Source organism: Dipodomys merriami, unplaced genomic scaffold (genome assembly GCF_024711535.1).
Source record: "Dipodomys merriami isolate MVZ:Mamm:240054 unplaced genomic scaffold, mDipMer1.0.p SCAF_19, whole genome shotgun sequence".
Classification (NCBI taxonomy): Eukaryota; Metazoa; Chordata; class Mammalia; order Rodentia; family Heteromyidae; genus Dipodomys; species Dipodomys merriami.
In genome coordinates, this window is record NW_027203270.1 from 18380837 (window position 1) to 18396035 (window position 15199).

At 43.7% G+C, this 15199-nt stretch overlaps 2 protein-coding genes across 8 annotated transcripts in view; one reads left to right on the forward strand and one right to left on the reverse strand.

The window, feature by feature from the left end:
• Positions 1 to 11637, reverse strand: part of Tom1l2 (target of myb1 like 2 membrane trafficking protein) — a 137518-nt gene extending 125881 nt beyond the window's left edge. For 5 of the 7 annotated variants that reach the window (XM_070027558.1, XM_070027555.1, XM_070027554.1 and 2 more), the window contains exon 1: positions 11476 to 11636. In XM_070027558.1, coding sequence (XP_069883659.1) covers positions 11476 to 11527 — 52 coding nt within the window. In that variant the 5' untranslated portion in view covers positions 11528 to 11636. Of the gene's footprint in view, positions 1 to 11475 lie in introns of all 7 variants that reach the window. The other 2 variants (XM_070027559.1, XM_070027557.1) reach the window with 2 other exon arrangements.
• A 443-nt stretch (positions 11638 to 12080) lies between these two features.
• Drc3 (dynein regulatory complex subunit 3) overlaps positions 12081 to 15199 on the forward strand; it is a 36375-nt gene continuing 33256 nt past the window's right edge. Inside the window, exons 1-3 of the mRNA XM_070027561.1 lie at positions 12081 to 12190; positions 13162 to 13252; positions 14635 to 14799. Coding sequence (XP_069883662.1) covers positions 14640 to 14799 — 160 coding nt within the window. The 5' untranslated portion in view covers positions 12081 to 12190; positions 13162 to 13252; positions 14635 to 14639. The remainder of the gene's footprint in view (positions 12191 to 13161; positions 13253 to 14634; positions 14800 to 15199) is intronic.

Genomic DNA, 15199 nt, shown 5'->3' on the forward strand with positions numbered 1-15199 from the left:
GCTCATGCCTGTAATCTTAGATACTCAGGAGGCTGAGATCTAAGGATCGAGGTTCAAACCAGCCTGGGCAGGAAACTCCATGAGACTCTTATCTCTAATAAACCACTCAGAAAACGGGAAGTGGCACTGTGGCTCAGTAGTAGAGTGCTTGCCTTGAGCTGAAGAGCTGAGGAACAGTGCCCAGGCCCAGAGTTCAAGCCCTATGACCGACCAAAAAAAAAAAAAATTAAAGATCAAAGTAGTGTAGCTCTGTGATAAAGAAATGACTTTGCATATAAAAAGATGGGCTAGGGGCTGGGAAGGTAGCTCAGTCATAGAGCGCTTGCCTTGCATGCCTGAGGCCCTGGGTTTGATTCCTCAGCACCACATAAGCAAAAAGAAAAAAGCCAAAAGTGGCGCTGTGTCTCAAGTGGTAGAGTGCTGGCCTTGAGTTGAAGAGCTGAGGGACAGCGCCCAGGCCCAGAGTTCAGGCCCCATGACGGGACCCAAAAAAAAAATTATTAAAAAAAAAAGATGGGCTAGGGCTGGGAAGGTGGCTCAGTAGTAGAGTGCTTGCTTTGCATTCATGAGGCCCTGGGTTCGATTCCTCAGCACCACACAAGCAGAAAAAAGCCGGAAGGTGCTATGGCTCAAGTGGTAGAGTGCTAGCCTTCAACTGAAGAGCTGAGGGACAGTGCCCAGGACCAGAGTTCAGGCCCCATGACTGGCAAAAAAAAAAAAAAAAAAAGGGCTGGGAAGTTGGCTCAGTGGTAGAGGGCTTGCCTTGCATGCATGAGGCCCTGGGTTCAATTCCTCAGCACCACATAAGCAGAAAATAAAAAAGCCGGAAGTGGCGCTGTGGCTCAAGTGGTAGAGTGCTAGCCTTGAGCTGAAGAGCTGAAGGACAGCGCCCAGGCCCCCACGGCCGGACCAAAAAAAAGATGGGCTAATGCCCCAGGAAGGGAAGAAAGAAAGACAAAGGAACAAAAGAACAAACTGTCATATGATCTAACAATTTCATATATACATATACATATATATGAAATATATATCCACATGAATTAAAAAGAGACATGATATTTGTACAACCATGTTCATAAAAGCATTAACAATAATAAAGAATAGAAGCAATCCAAATGTTCATCAGTAGATGATGAATTCAATAAAACGTTGAATATATTTACAATGAAATATTATACAGCCTTAAAAAGGAAGGTTATTTTGACTTGTATAAACTTTGAAGACATTACACCAAGTGAAACAAAGGACTATACACTAAAAGACAAATGCTACTTGACTCTGCATGCAAAACTCCTGGAGTTACAGTATCAAAAAGTAGAATGAGCTAGGCGCTGGTGGCTCATGACTGTAATTCTAGCTACTCAGGAGTCTGAGATCTGAGGATTGTGGTTCAAAGCCAGCCTGGGCAGGAAAGTCCTTTTTTATTTTTTTATTTTTTGGGTCCGGTCGTGGGGCCTGAACTCTGGGCCTGGGCGCTGTCCCTCAGCTCTTCAGCTCAAGGCTAGCACTCTACCACTTGAGACACAGCGCCACTTCCGGCTTTTTTCTTTTTGCTTATGTGGTGCTGAGGAATCGAACCCAGGGCTTCATGCATGTAAAGCAAGCACTCTACCACTGAGTCACCTTCTCAGCCCCAATTCTTAACTCTCTAAGCCTCCATTTCATCTTTTTTTTTTTTTTCCATTGTGGGGCTTGAACTCTGGGCCTGGGCACTGTCCCTCAGCTCTTCAGCTCAAGACAGCACTCTACCACTTGAGCCATAGCACCACTTCCGGCTTTTTCTGTTTATGTGATGCTGAGGAATCGAACCCAGGGCCTCATGCATGCCAGGCAAGCACTCTACCACTGAGCCACCTTCCCAGCTTCTCCATTTCATCTTAAAGTTGAGCTAATACCATCAACTCATTGATGTTTCCAAAGAAAAACTTTTAAATGAGATGTGTATCCAGCCAGCACTGCCTGGTACATGGTGGGGGTCTAGTAAATCAGGACTAAGAATTTTAGCTTTGATATGATAAATAATAAGATTGATAGCAAGAGGCCTGTGGATTGAATAACTGTACAGAGTTCATTCAAGCATGTGCTGTGAAGGTCACAAGGAAGCTGAAAGTACATATCCTACCCTGGAGGAACCTCCAGTCTTATTCAGGAGATAAGCCAATAAACACACAAGGCAGAAAACAGAAGGAATCAGAACCAGGCAGCAGAGAAGCTATCAGTCGTCTGAATATATTAATTGACTGCATGATACAATTACACATTATCTCAATCTTCACAAAAACTTGGAGGGCAAGTAATATTCTTCTGTATTTCATAGAATAGTTATCCTCATGAACAGGGTGGTCTAGGAAAGAAGGTCTAGAGGAAGAAGCCAGGCTGATGGACAGTAGCCTTATAATAGAGGGGGAAAATCATAATCTTCTATATCAGGAGAAGGGAAAGAAACATTATATTAGGTATAAAAGATTGAGTCTAAATTTAGGGTTGTATTTGAGATGTGCAAAAAAATTTCCTTTATTTTCTTCATGTGCAAAATATTGATACAAAGTCAGTTTAAGTCTAGATCTTTATTTTATTATTTTATTATCATTTATTAAACATATGAAGGGGTTTAGTTGAGACATTTTGAGACTGGTTTTTTTAAGCTCTCTTTCTTAATCATAACAAGCTAGACTAGTACTCCTCTTCCTGTCTTAAAAAAATAAACAACTGAATGTTATTTATAGTGTGTTGCTGTGTGTGTGTGTGCGCACGCGCATGTGCACGCACGCACGCACACACACACTGTTATTAGGGCTTGAACTCAGGGCATCTCACTCGTGCTAACTTGCTGGCTCAACTAATTCCACTAATGGTGCTCTACCATTTGAGCTATCTCTCTAGTTCCAGGTTTTTTTTGTTAGTAAACTGGAGATAAGAGTCTTGTTAATTAGTCTAACCACCATCCTCAGATCCTAAGTAGCTAGGATTATAGATAGGAGTGAGCCATTGGTGCCCAGAGTCTATTTATCTCTCTTTACACTACTACTATTAAGTCAAGAGAACATCCTTCAACTGATGCTCCTCTGGGCACTTAATTGGTATCTCCTTTCCTCAACTAATATCAGGAGTTAAAAGTAAGTAATCAATAACTAGATAAGGTAGATTATAGAGAAATATGCTGAATGGTTATACAATGGTGAATCTCCAAGGCATAAAAAATGGACAGTGAAATATGCAAGCATTTTATTATATGAAATAGGATGTCACAATGAATTTATTTAAAAAGCACTTTTTTAAAAAAGTCTTTTTCTACTTTGCATTTTTGTTTTCCATATAGCTATTATTTTGTTTTCTATATGGCTATTACTAATTTCTTTACAAAGAAAAGAATGGCAAACACAGTTAAATGACAAAAAGCACCTCCCCACTGAGCAGTGACTCTGCTTCAGAAAAGCCTTGTTCTTGCACATGTTAAACAGAGCAGGACGAAGAGCAGGCTGACCTCACCATGTGACTTTCCAAGTCTGGTATTTTATAAGCTGTCCAGGCAATGAAGGACAAATAGTCTCAGATCCTCAGGCTCCCTCCCAGTATTCCATCAACCAGCACTTTTTTTTTTCTGACAGTGTCCTATCTCTGACCTTGGAGCAAGTAGCATTGCCCAGTGCTGACTTCCAGGTAGACACTCATATTTCCCATTTTATATAAGTGAGGGCTTTTGATAGTAAGAGTGAAAAATAATTTTTTGGTGACTGTCAAGGGGGAAATCTCCCTGCCTCTCTATTGATACTCATTCTACTCTCCTCCCTAGAAATCTTTCAGGATTCCCCAGTGACACCAAACTACTTCGCCAACATGAGAAAGCAGCATATAATCCATACTCTACCTTTCCAGTCTCATTCCCACCACACCCCTTGGCCAGGCAAACAGAATCAATCTCATCAGCTTACTATCCCTCCACACCCCTCAACTACTTATTAAAGTAATCCTCTCTCCTAGGCAAGGCCTCCCAGCCTCTTTCCTAATTCTATATGAACTGCATCATCTCCTTCATCAAAGTCCTGCTCAGCAACCCTTCCCTAGAGTCTATATAAGTTCTTCCTTCCTCAGTGTTCCTCCTTACCTCTCTCTGCCAACAATGGCATTGAATGACAGGACCCAGCTCTGAAGCCAGAAAGCTGGGCTCAGACTCCAGCTCCCTTAATGCTAGCTATGTGACCCTAAGTAGTTTACATACTTTTTCGTTGTCTTAATGTTCCTATCTTCAAAATGGAAGTGACAATAGTACTTTTTACTCCAACCATTGTTGTGAGGACTAAATGGCTACAAGATGTATATGTGTCCACTTCAGACTCTAAAACATAATAAGCTAATATTGAACTTAAAATATATATATTAATCAGCCGGGCACTGGTGGCTCATGCCTGTAATCCTAGCTATTCAGGAGGCTGAGATCTGAGGATCACGATTCAGAGCCAGCCTGGGCAGGAAAGCCTGTGAAACTCTTATCTCCAATAAACCACCAGGAAACTGGAAGTGGAGATGTGGCTTAAGTGGTAGAGCACTTGCCTTGAGCTGAAGAACTGAGGGACAGCACCCAGGCCCAGAGTTCAAGCCCCATGACCAAAAATATATTAATATATAACATGTGTGTGTGTGTGTGTGTGTGTGTGTGTGTGTGTGTGTGTGTTATCCAAGCACCAGTGGTTCATGCCTGTAATCCTAGCTACTCAGGAGGCTGAGACCTGGAGGAGGAGGATCAAAGACTTCCCAAGCAGACAAAGTCTACAAGATCCAATCTCCAAATAACCAGCAAAAACTGGACAGGAGGGAGCATCCTGAGGCAGTTTGTTAGAGCCTCATAGTGCCACAGCTATTCCTAAGGATACCCATCAAATGCACACAGGTCAAGACAAGAATTTATTTGAGGTGATCCTAAATCCCACAAGAGGACAAAATGTCCCAATACCATTAAATTAGAAGAATAAGGCCAGGTACAGATAGCACGCATTGTAATCCTAGCTACTCAGGAGGCTGAGATTTGAGGATCACAGTTTGAAGCCAATCCAGGCAGGAAAGTCCATTAAACTCTTATCTCCAATTAACCAATAAAAAACCAGAAGTAAAGCTCTGGCTCCACGGGTAAAGCAGCAGCCTTGAGCAAGAAGGCTGGGTGAAACTGTGAGGCCCTGAGTTCAAGGCTTGAGAGTTAGCACACACACACAAAAAGAAACTTTTAGCTACCATTATTACTAGTAGTGATGACCATCCCTCTCTCCTGTTCTACTCCTTCATTGCATTAATCTTCCAATCTTGCCTAACCACGTTGTACTTGTCTGAGCTCTTTGTCAAATTGAACCTTTAGTAAATGCCTAGCTTAATATATACAGATGGGCAATATAAAGCCTGTGAATGAATGATTGAATTCTGAATAATTATGCTTATAGTCTGTCCACACGAAAAGTCATATTTAGTATTTGAAGAAAGATAACTGGAAGCAAAATGTTTAAGCTACAGCCATAGTTCTCAAAGTGGATCACCACCAACAGCAGCCAACAGCAGAGTTCTGATTAGAAGTGTGGAATTTTAGGCTTGCCTTAGACTTACCTAATCAGAAACTCTGAGTAACAGACCCAGTATTCTACTTGAACAAACTTCCAGATGACTCTGATGATGCTATCATGGGATCTGAGAGCAAGAAGTAATAAACATGGCAGTACAGAACCATCACTGATGAAGTTTAGATTCTAGGCCTCATTCTGGCACTGACCTTCCACAAGTCTCTTTGTTTCTGAGAGCCTAGATTTCTTTAAGTAATACAGTGACAATAACACCTAAAGGATTAAATGTTCTGAGGACTAAATAAGAGCCCATATATGCAGTTTTCATATAGTAGGTACTTCATAATTCTAAGTTCTTTACAGTTTTCTTCTTGTGTATCTCACAAAGTGCTTTGTAAAGTTAGCTTTGCTAATTATCCTAGCAATTGGAGTGAGAACTATTTATTCTTAGTATAAATGGCCAACCCCTTTGATTCTCAGGGAATTATGAAGAAGTTTAGGTCCAACACCACTTAATCTCCAAGCAGAATATTTGCATTTTCTTATATGTTTATTAAGATATAACTATAAAGTGATATCCCTCTCCATCTAATATTCTAGCTGTAATTACTCACTGAGTTCTCAATGTAAATGAATCTCAACTTTACTCTTAGAAAAGGAGTATCTGCAAAACTTTTCCAGCCAACAAGGAAAATAAATACAGAGTACTGTACCCTGACTTTCAGGAACTCCTGATGTATGACATCCAACATTATGCAGTGAAGCTGAGTGCCACTGGCTCATACCTATAATCCTAGCTACTCAGGAGGCTGAGATTTGAGGATCATGGTTCAAAAGAAAGTCAGTAAGACTCATCTCCAATTAACCACCAAAAAAGCTAGAAGTATAGCTACTGCACAAGAGGGAGAGTACTAGCCTTGAGCAAAAATAGCTTAGGCACAACGCCTAGGCACTGAGTTTAAGCCCCAGGACAGGCAAGCACACACACACACACACACACACACACACACACACACACACACACACACACACACACACACACACACACACACACACACACACACACACACACACACACACACACACACACACACACACACACACACACACGCCTAGGCACTGAGTTTAAGCCCCAGGACAGGCAAGCAAACACAAACACACACACACACACACACACACACACACACACGTGCACGCATGTCAAAAGTGGAGGCATGACTCAATGCCAGCCTTGAACAGAAAAAAGCCAAGCAAGAACATGAGGCCCTGAGTCAAGCCTCACCATCAGAAAAAAAAGAGAATCAAAAATTAAAAGTCAGGGCTGGGAAGGTGGCTCAGTGGTAGAGCGCTTGCCTTGCATGCTTAGGCCCTGGGTTCGATTCCTCAGCACCACATAAGCAAAAAAGAAAAAAGCCAGAAGTGGCACTGTGACTCAAGTGGTAGAGCACTGGCCTTGAGCTGAAGAGTTGAGGGACAGCGCCCAGGCCCAGAGTTCAGGCCCCACGACTGGACCCAAAAAATAAATAAATAAATAAAAGTTAAAAATAAAAAATAAAATTAAAAGTCAGCTGGGCACTGTGCCTGTAATCCTAGCTACTAAGGAGGCTGAGATCTAAGGATCACAGTTCAAAACCAGCCCAGGAAGGAAAGTCTGTGAGACTCTTATCTCCAATAAATCACCAGAAAACCGAGTGACTTCGTGGCTCAAGTGGTAGAGAGCTAATCTTGAGCTGAAGAGCTTAGGGACAGAGACCAGACCCAGAGTTCAAGCCCCACAACTGACAAAAAAAAATAAATTAAAAATCCTTTTTCTTCCAGTATACTTATTAACCTTTCACACCACACATTCTAGTCAGGAACCACCACCAGAACAAAGGGCAGGATGGATGCAACAAATGCACAAATAACTATGTCAGACTGTGCTCTTGGTTACCAGCTCCAGGTAGCTAGATGAAGAGTACAACAGCACCACATTAGAAAGCCTGCCTGATGCCAGGTGCCGGTGGCTCATGCCTGTAATCCTTGCTACTCAGGAGGCTGAGAGCTGAGAATCGAAGTTCCAAGCCAGCCCGGGCAGGAAAGACCGTGAGACTCCTATCTCCAATAAACCACCAGAAAACCGGAAGTGGCGCTGTAGCTCAAGAGGTAGAGCACTCGCTTTGAGCTGAAGAGCTGAGGGACAGAGCCCAAGCCCTGAGTTCAAGCCCCACAACCGACCAAAAAAAAAAACAAAAACCAGAAAGCCTGCCTGAACAAGGCCTGAGACAGTAAATAATTACCCTGCTAACCATTCTGATTGAGGACACCTTCAGTGAGCATGTTGCCTTCCCTGAAGTCCCTAAGAGTGTTTTAATATCTGCATCCCCAGAGTCTGGCACACAACTGGTATCCCACAAGCACTTAAATGACCATTGTTTAGGTTTATCTCCATGCAGCTAATTAGAGGTATTTTATAAGTGAAGAAAATGAGGTCTCAAGAGACTAAAAGTTGATGCCAGTTAAACAAAATCATGACACTGCTCACCCAAAGCAGGGCTTTATCCTGTTACCAAATCCCTACCTATTCCTATTCTCTACAGCCACCTCTTCTCCACTCAGACTAGTGATCACAGATGTGCATATGCCCACACCCCACTCATTAATCTGTCCTTAGGTCCACTGGATGCTCTTCCTGGCCTATGGAAAGCCTACCCATGCTTCATGAACAGCTCGCACACTCAAAAGAATGAGTCGCCATCCTAAAAACTCCTAAAACACTTAAAATCTGCACTTCATTACTGTTCTGTACATCTCTAATTTTTTTGCCAGAATCCACAAATCCAGTGAGGATAGGGTCAGTTTAAGACATCCCAGCTCTTCCTCTTATTAGCTGAGGAGTCACTTCACCTCACTGGAATCCCAGTTTGCTTGTCTCTAAAGTGAAAGGATAATAAAACTTATTACAGAACACTGTACAGAGAAAATTATGGTTGTAGAATTGGTCTGTGAAAGCTTTAGTTTTATTTATTGTTATTTTATTTCTGTATGCCTCTCCCTTCTACCTAACCCCCAAGCACATATTTTAAAAAAAACCACCATATTTCATGAAAATCACTTTTATACAAGAGTTCCAGATATACATTAGAACTTCAATCTGTCCATCCATCTGAAATGAAACAACTGAGGCCTAGCCTCAGTGACCTAGCAACAGGGAACCCTCATCTTCATAGTCAAGTGTCTTTTATAACAGATGCTGAACATTGAGGCCTAGAAGGATTATTTTCCTCCACAGGTCACAAGTGGGCCACTTGTACCACATATTCTCTTCTATATATATAAAAAAGTCTAACTAACCTAATTTCTTTTTGCTGTTAACAGAAACAGCTACAATTTACTGAGCCTCTGTGCTCAAGATATGACACATGATATGGATCCTACACCCAACATACACTTTCTCTCAGCAGGTAGACAAGCTAAGGCTCAGAAGGCTTACATATTTTTCTGAGTTCACACAGCCAAGAAATTGGCAGAGCCAAAATTTAACTTGGGTCTTCTTAAGAATCAGAAAAATGATTGCTCATCCCACTCAGTATGTATCTACACCTTATTGTATTTTAAAATCCCCTTTAACTTCTATGCTTAATCTACAATCTACCCTTTATACTCTCCCTGGAATTTCAAAGGTATATAGCTTCCTAAAATAAAGGGGCATAAAAGAAAAAGAATCTTCTCAAGTTTATTAGTGACCTCAGTTAACTGGCTGTATTTCAACACCCACCTGAGAAGCGAGTTTTTTTTTTTTTTTTTTTTTTTTTTTGGGTCCGGTCGTGGGGCCTGAACTCTGGGCCTGGGCACTGTCCCTCACCTCTTCAGCTCAAGGCTAGTGCTCTACCACTTGAGCCACAGCGCCACTTCCGGCTTTTTTCTTTTTGCTTATGTGGTGCTGAGGAATCGAACCCAGGGCCTTGAGCATGCAAGGCATGCGCTCTACCACTGAGCCACCTTCCCAGCCCCTGAGAAGCGAGTTTTAAGAACACAGACAAAGAATACAGAAAGAGCACCTGAAGAAAGGAAAGTAGGAAAAGAAATGAGAGAGAAAGGAGGATAGGAATCCAAACAGGTATCTCAGTGGGCAGGAGGGACAAAGTATCCTAAAGGTAGGAAAAACTCTTTCAGAGCCTAGTGTTCAGGATCTCTTATAAAAGACATAGTATCAAAAAGAAAAGACAGACTCCTAAATGTCAATTAATTAACAGGAGAGGCATCAAAAACTTCACAGGCCCTACCAAAGACTGGCAAGTCAGCTGGAAATTCACAGGCAAAGTAGGAAACAAATCATGACTGCCTAAACCAGTCAAGCCCATAAGGACACCAAAGGCCTCCTTTATAAAAGATGTTCCACCAGTCCTTCAACCAACTAGGGGGAACCTCAGTTTAAAAGAAACTCATCAGCATTCTTGACTGATCACTTGGCATAAGCTCCAGCCTCAGGTGAAAAATCAAGTTACGTTTTAAGTTGTTGTTGTTATTGTTGTTGTTGTTGTTATTTTGTAATGCTGAGGATCAAACCCAGGATTTCATATGTGCTAAGCACACATTCTACCACTGAGCTATGTTCCCGGTCTGCAAACTGTTTTAGTAGGGAAATCCCATACAGTGGTCACATGGTGTTTCTCCATACATACTTTGAGTTCTCCTTATCCAGTATGTTGTTCATCAATGGTGCCCTTTTCTTTCTTTCTTTTTTTCAGTCAGTCGTGGGGCTTGAACTCTAGGCGTGGGTACTGTCTCTGAGCTCTTCAACTCAAGGTTAGCATGCTACCACTTGAGGCACAGTACCACTTCCGACTTTTTTACTGTTTATGTGGTGCTAAGGAATCGAACCCAGGGCCTCATGCATGCGAGGCAAGCACTCTACAGCTAAGCCACCTTCCCAGCCCCGATGGTGCCCTTTTCTGCGAGTCCACAGAGTCCTCCTATACTCATAAGATTGACGGGTACTTCAGAATACTGCTTTTTCTATACTACCAGCAAAAGATGTTAGCCCTATAAATTTTAAATGTAACAAGAAAACAGTCAATGTGCAAAGACTATCAGGGAGTATCAAAACTTTGGAACGTGAAGGGACCTATCACATCTCATTTGACAGACAGGGGAACTTCAAACCAGAAAAGACACAAGGTCATGGGGTGAGTCCCTAGCAAACTCACTTCTGGAGTCCAAGTTTCCTGATTCCCAGTTCAGTGCTCTTATCATTATACAACACCAACTCCCTTCTTTACTAGGAGGCAGTGCAGGCAGGCCACTCCACTGTCAAGATAATTACCCTCCAGGAACCCCTCCCCCATCTTAGGCCTTCTTACAGTCTCGCTGATTTACAGCTTAAATTAGCAAGACGTGGAGCAGGGGGCATTTTGTGGGAGGGTGTCCAGTCTGAGAGCTGCTGATACAGAAGAGGGACAAGGATGGAAGGGGAAGTGACATCCCACCAGGAGTCTGAGAAACTAGGCCTTGGGGACGGTGGCAGTGAGACTAGCCGGCTGGACAAGGGTGCACAGTGGTATCTCCCAACAGAAGAGGAAAGTAAAGCAGACTCGCAGTTGGCATCATCTCTAAGGAGGGGCAGGGAGGGCTAGGCGCTGATTCGGGAAGTGGGGAACATTTCGAGTCCAAGCTGGACCTCAGGAGCACCTCCTGGCAGCTTGGCACTGGTGCCTGTGAGGTGACATCGGCGCCACGACAAAGATACCCGGTCCAACTGGAAAGTGGCACCAGTGACTGGCAGAGGCCCAACCCACACGTGAGGTAGCGCCGGCGCCGAGCAGAGACTCAACGACGAGGATGCCTGGTCCACCTGTGAGGTGGCACCGACGCTGAGCGGAGGCCCACGGTCGCTAGCCTTGTCAGCCGCCGCCGTCACCCACCCAACCGCTTGCCCCACGCGCGGCCTTACCGAGACACTGTCCCACAGGGGTGCTGAACGGGTTCCCCAGGAGGAACTCCATCTTGGGCAGACAACACACAGCGGCCGGCGTACCCTGTCTGCCGCCGCGGTCTCGGATGTCCGCCGCCGCACTCCCGACCTGACTGACACTTGCCTCCGCCCCACCCTCTGGAACGCCAAGCGCCAGGTTTCTGGTCCCGCCCACCATCCGTATCTCTATTGGACAAGGCCTACATAGACTTTCTCCGATTGGCTTTCACACAGCCCTCAGCGAAGTCCCACCCACTTGGCGGCGTCCGATTGGGCGAGAAGCGAGATTGGTCACTGGAATCCCCGTCAGCCATAGCGGCACCTCCCTCCCCATGGTCCGCCTCCGAACAAAGGGCTGTGGGTTTTGATTCATTTTATATTGGTCAATCTAGATAAACCTTGGTACGATTGGATAAAAGACAAGTCAATCACTCAAATAGGCGGGCACAGAAGAGGTGGGTCTAAGGAAGTTGTCTGAGCATTGAAGGTTCTGATTGGAGAAACGTTTGTTTTCTCTGTGGCTGGTTGGTGTTAGGAATATTTCCCCACCCAGAGATGTGGTCACGTGACCTTTCAACTTTCACCCAGGATGTCTACGGACTGACTTCCCCTTAACAACCAAGTTGCGGCGCTTGGTTCCCCAGCAACCGGGCTACGCGTCAGCCTCTTGGAAGCAGCCGAGTCGTTTGAGGAGGTGAGACTGGAGAATTGAGGCCCTGGGTGGATTCAGTGGCTCAGAACTCCCGACTTAGCTCTTTCCTGAGACCTTGAGGATTCTGGCCCAACTCTTCTCATCTGTAAAGTGAGCGCACATGTCCTGTGCCAGTCACTTTTCGTGGTGCTGAGAAATGATGAGAGCATTTCTACAGTGAGCAAGAGCTAAATGAATTTTAAAGGAGTTCCATCCCCCAGCTTCCTGGCCTGATCCATTTATAGAAAGAGACGTACTCCGTACCCTGATAACTCCTTTCAGAATTTAGCTATCCTACCTGACCTCCTAACTCTTTATTTGTTTTTGTTCTTTTGATCGGTCGTGGGGCTTGAGCTCTGGGCCTGGGCGCTGTCCCTCAGCTCTTCAGCTCAAAGCAAGCACTCTACCATTTGAGCCACAGCACCACTTCCGTTTTTGTTTTGTTTTGTTTTGTTTTGTTATGAGTGGTTTATTGGAGATAATAATCTCACGGACTTTCCTGCCCAGGCTGGCTTTGAACTGTGATCCATAGATCTCAGCCTCCTGAATAGCTAGGATTACAAGCGCGAGCCACTGGCGCCCAGCAACTCTTTTTTTTTTTTTTTTAATCAGCAAAGCAGTGTGTGTGTTGGGGAAGGGGAAGGGAGGGAGAGACAGAGACACACAGAGAAATTAATTTATTAAATTATTTCATTAGGCTGGGAATTCAGATACTGAAGATCACATGCATAGCTGTATTTCATTATATGATTTTGAACAAGTTCCTTCCCTTCTCCAAGGCCTCAGCTCCCTCAGGAAAATAAGAATGTTAGCATCCCCTTCTTTAATGGCTCCAGAACTGACAATGTAATTAAATAATTCATGTGCACCAAAGGCACTATGAGCACTCAGTCTATGGTTACCTTTCTTCTTAATTTATGGCCACTAGGGTCTGTATTTTTCAAATCTAATTGACCCAGATTATTGTCTCTCAGGAAAATCTCAATCTGTTTCTCAGTGAAGAGGTCATCTCATTGTTGAGTGTGTAAAACTCTGCTTCTTGTCTTCGCCATCAACTATCATCAGGCAAGTCAACGAGGATCCCAAGTGGGTGGTAAAATTACTGATATAATCCCCATAGCGATTATATAAAAACTCTTTAGGCCTTTTCCTGGGCCCAGACAGGTATAAGAAACATAAATTGTAACAATGGTTGTTCCTAGTACACTAGGTTCAGTGGAATAACGATTAGGAAAATAGATTCTTCCATATATGAGAAGTGGTGTGTTTTTTTTTATCCATACATTTGTCAGCAGACATACTTTTGCTGGACAAAAGATGAATCTGACACTCATCTTTAGCATGTTAATTAACTTTTCTAACTGGCTTCTATCTTCTTATCTGGAATCTGGGGATGGTTAATCCCTTATATAAATTAAGTTTCTAGAGATGTCTCAAACTCCACCAACCTGGTCATTTCTGGCCACTCTACTAGTACTCTTGCAACTCTCAGTACAACAGCTAGAATGAGCTTCTTAAAATTAAAATTTGGAGTGGGGCACCTGTGGCTCACATCTATAATCCTAGCTACTCAGGAGTCTGAGAGATCTGAGGATCTGGTTCAAAGCCAGCCTGGGCAGGAAAGTCCATAAGACTCTTATCTCCAACTAACCACCAAAATGCTGGAAGTGGAACTGTGGCTCAAATGGTAGAGCACTAGCCTTGAGCAAAAAAGCTCAGGGACAGTGTTCAGGCTTTAAGTGAAGCAGCAGAAACTTTCAGGTGGATTTGTTAACACTAGGACCAGCATACACAAAAATATTATGATTTTGTCACTGCTTTATGAAGTCCTACATGCTTCCCAGGGCAAATGTGACTGCTGCAGGCCTGCCCACCTTTGTATTGTTTTGTACAAATGGAACATACCTGTATACTCCTATGTCAGGCCCCTCACTCAACTATTCCCTCTTCAATCTTTCCTACTAATTCTTCAAATCTTTGTCTTCCCTGGCCAAGGTCAGATACCCTAAAGTATGCTTCCATAATTTTACACCTGCAAACTTGTCTTAGTTTGTAACTAAACATTTCCCATCTGGTTTCTAGCAAGCCCTGGAGTAGCCTTGGTACAGGCTGAGGCACAAGAGTGGATAGCCCTCACAATTGCCATGCATTCCATGACACTTTAAGAGGAGGTCTAAAGGTTGGGAAGGTGGCTCAGTGGTAGAATGCTTGTCTTGCATACATGAGGCCGTGGGTTCGATTCCTCAGCACCACATAAGCTGAAAAAGCTGGAAGTGGCATTGTGGCTCAGTTGGTAGCCCACTGGCCTTGAGCTGAAGAGCTGAAGGACAGTGCCCAGGCCCAGAGTTCAGGCCCCACAACTGATAAAAAAAAAAAGGATGCCTAACCCAGACTCTATCCTCAAACTGAGGAAGAGACAGACTGTGAAAAGAATGTAGTTTTTTTAGGAAAGATGAGCCGAATGTACGACTCGATGGAGCCAAAGGTGATAGATGATGACATGCTCAAGTTGGCTGTCATGGAGCAGGGCCCCCAGGAAGAGGCTGGACAGCTAGCCAAGCAGGAGGGCATCCTCTTCAAAGATGTTCTGTCCCTACAACTGGACTTCCAGAGTGAGTATCCTGAGTGTTGGGGTGGGTTGGTGGTTAGGTATGAGTAAAAGGGTGGCCCTGGGTGGGGTGGTTGCACCTAGTAGGGCCTCCTCACTTTACTGCTCTACCTTCAAGCTCTAGAATTCCACAAAGAGTCTGTGGTCTAGGATCACACATTTTACATTGGTACTAAGGTACTCTAGATTTTAAGCAGGAACTCTGTAATGTTAATCATGTCTCTAGCCCATTTTGCTTTGGTTTCTTTCTTTCCTTCCTTCCTCCTTCCTTCCTTCCTTCCTCTTTCTTCCTTCCTCTTTCTTCCTTCCTCTTTCTTTCCTTTCTTTCTTTCTTTCTTTCTTTCTTTCTTTCTTTCTTTCTTTTCTTTCTTTCTTTCTTTCTTGTGCTGGTACTGGAGCTTGAA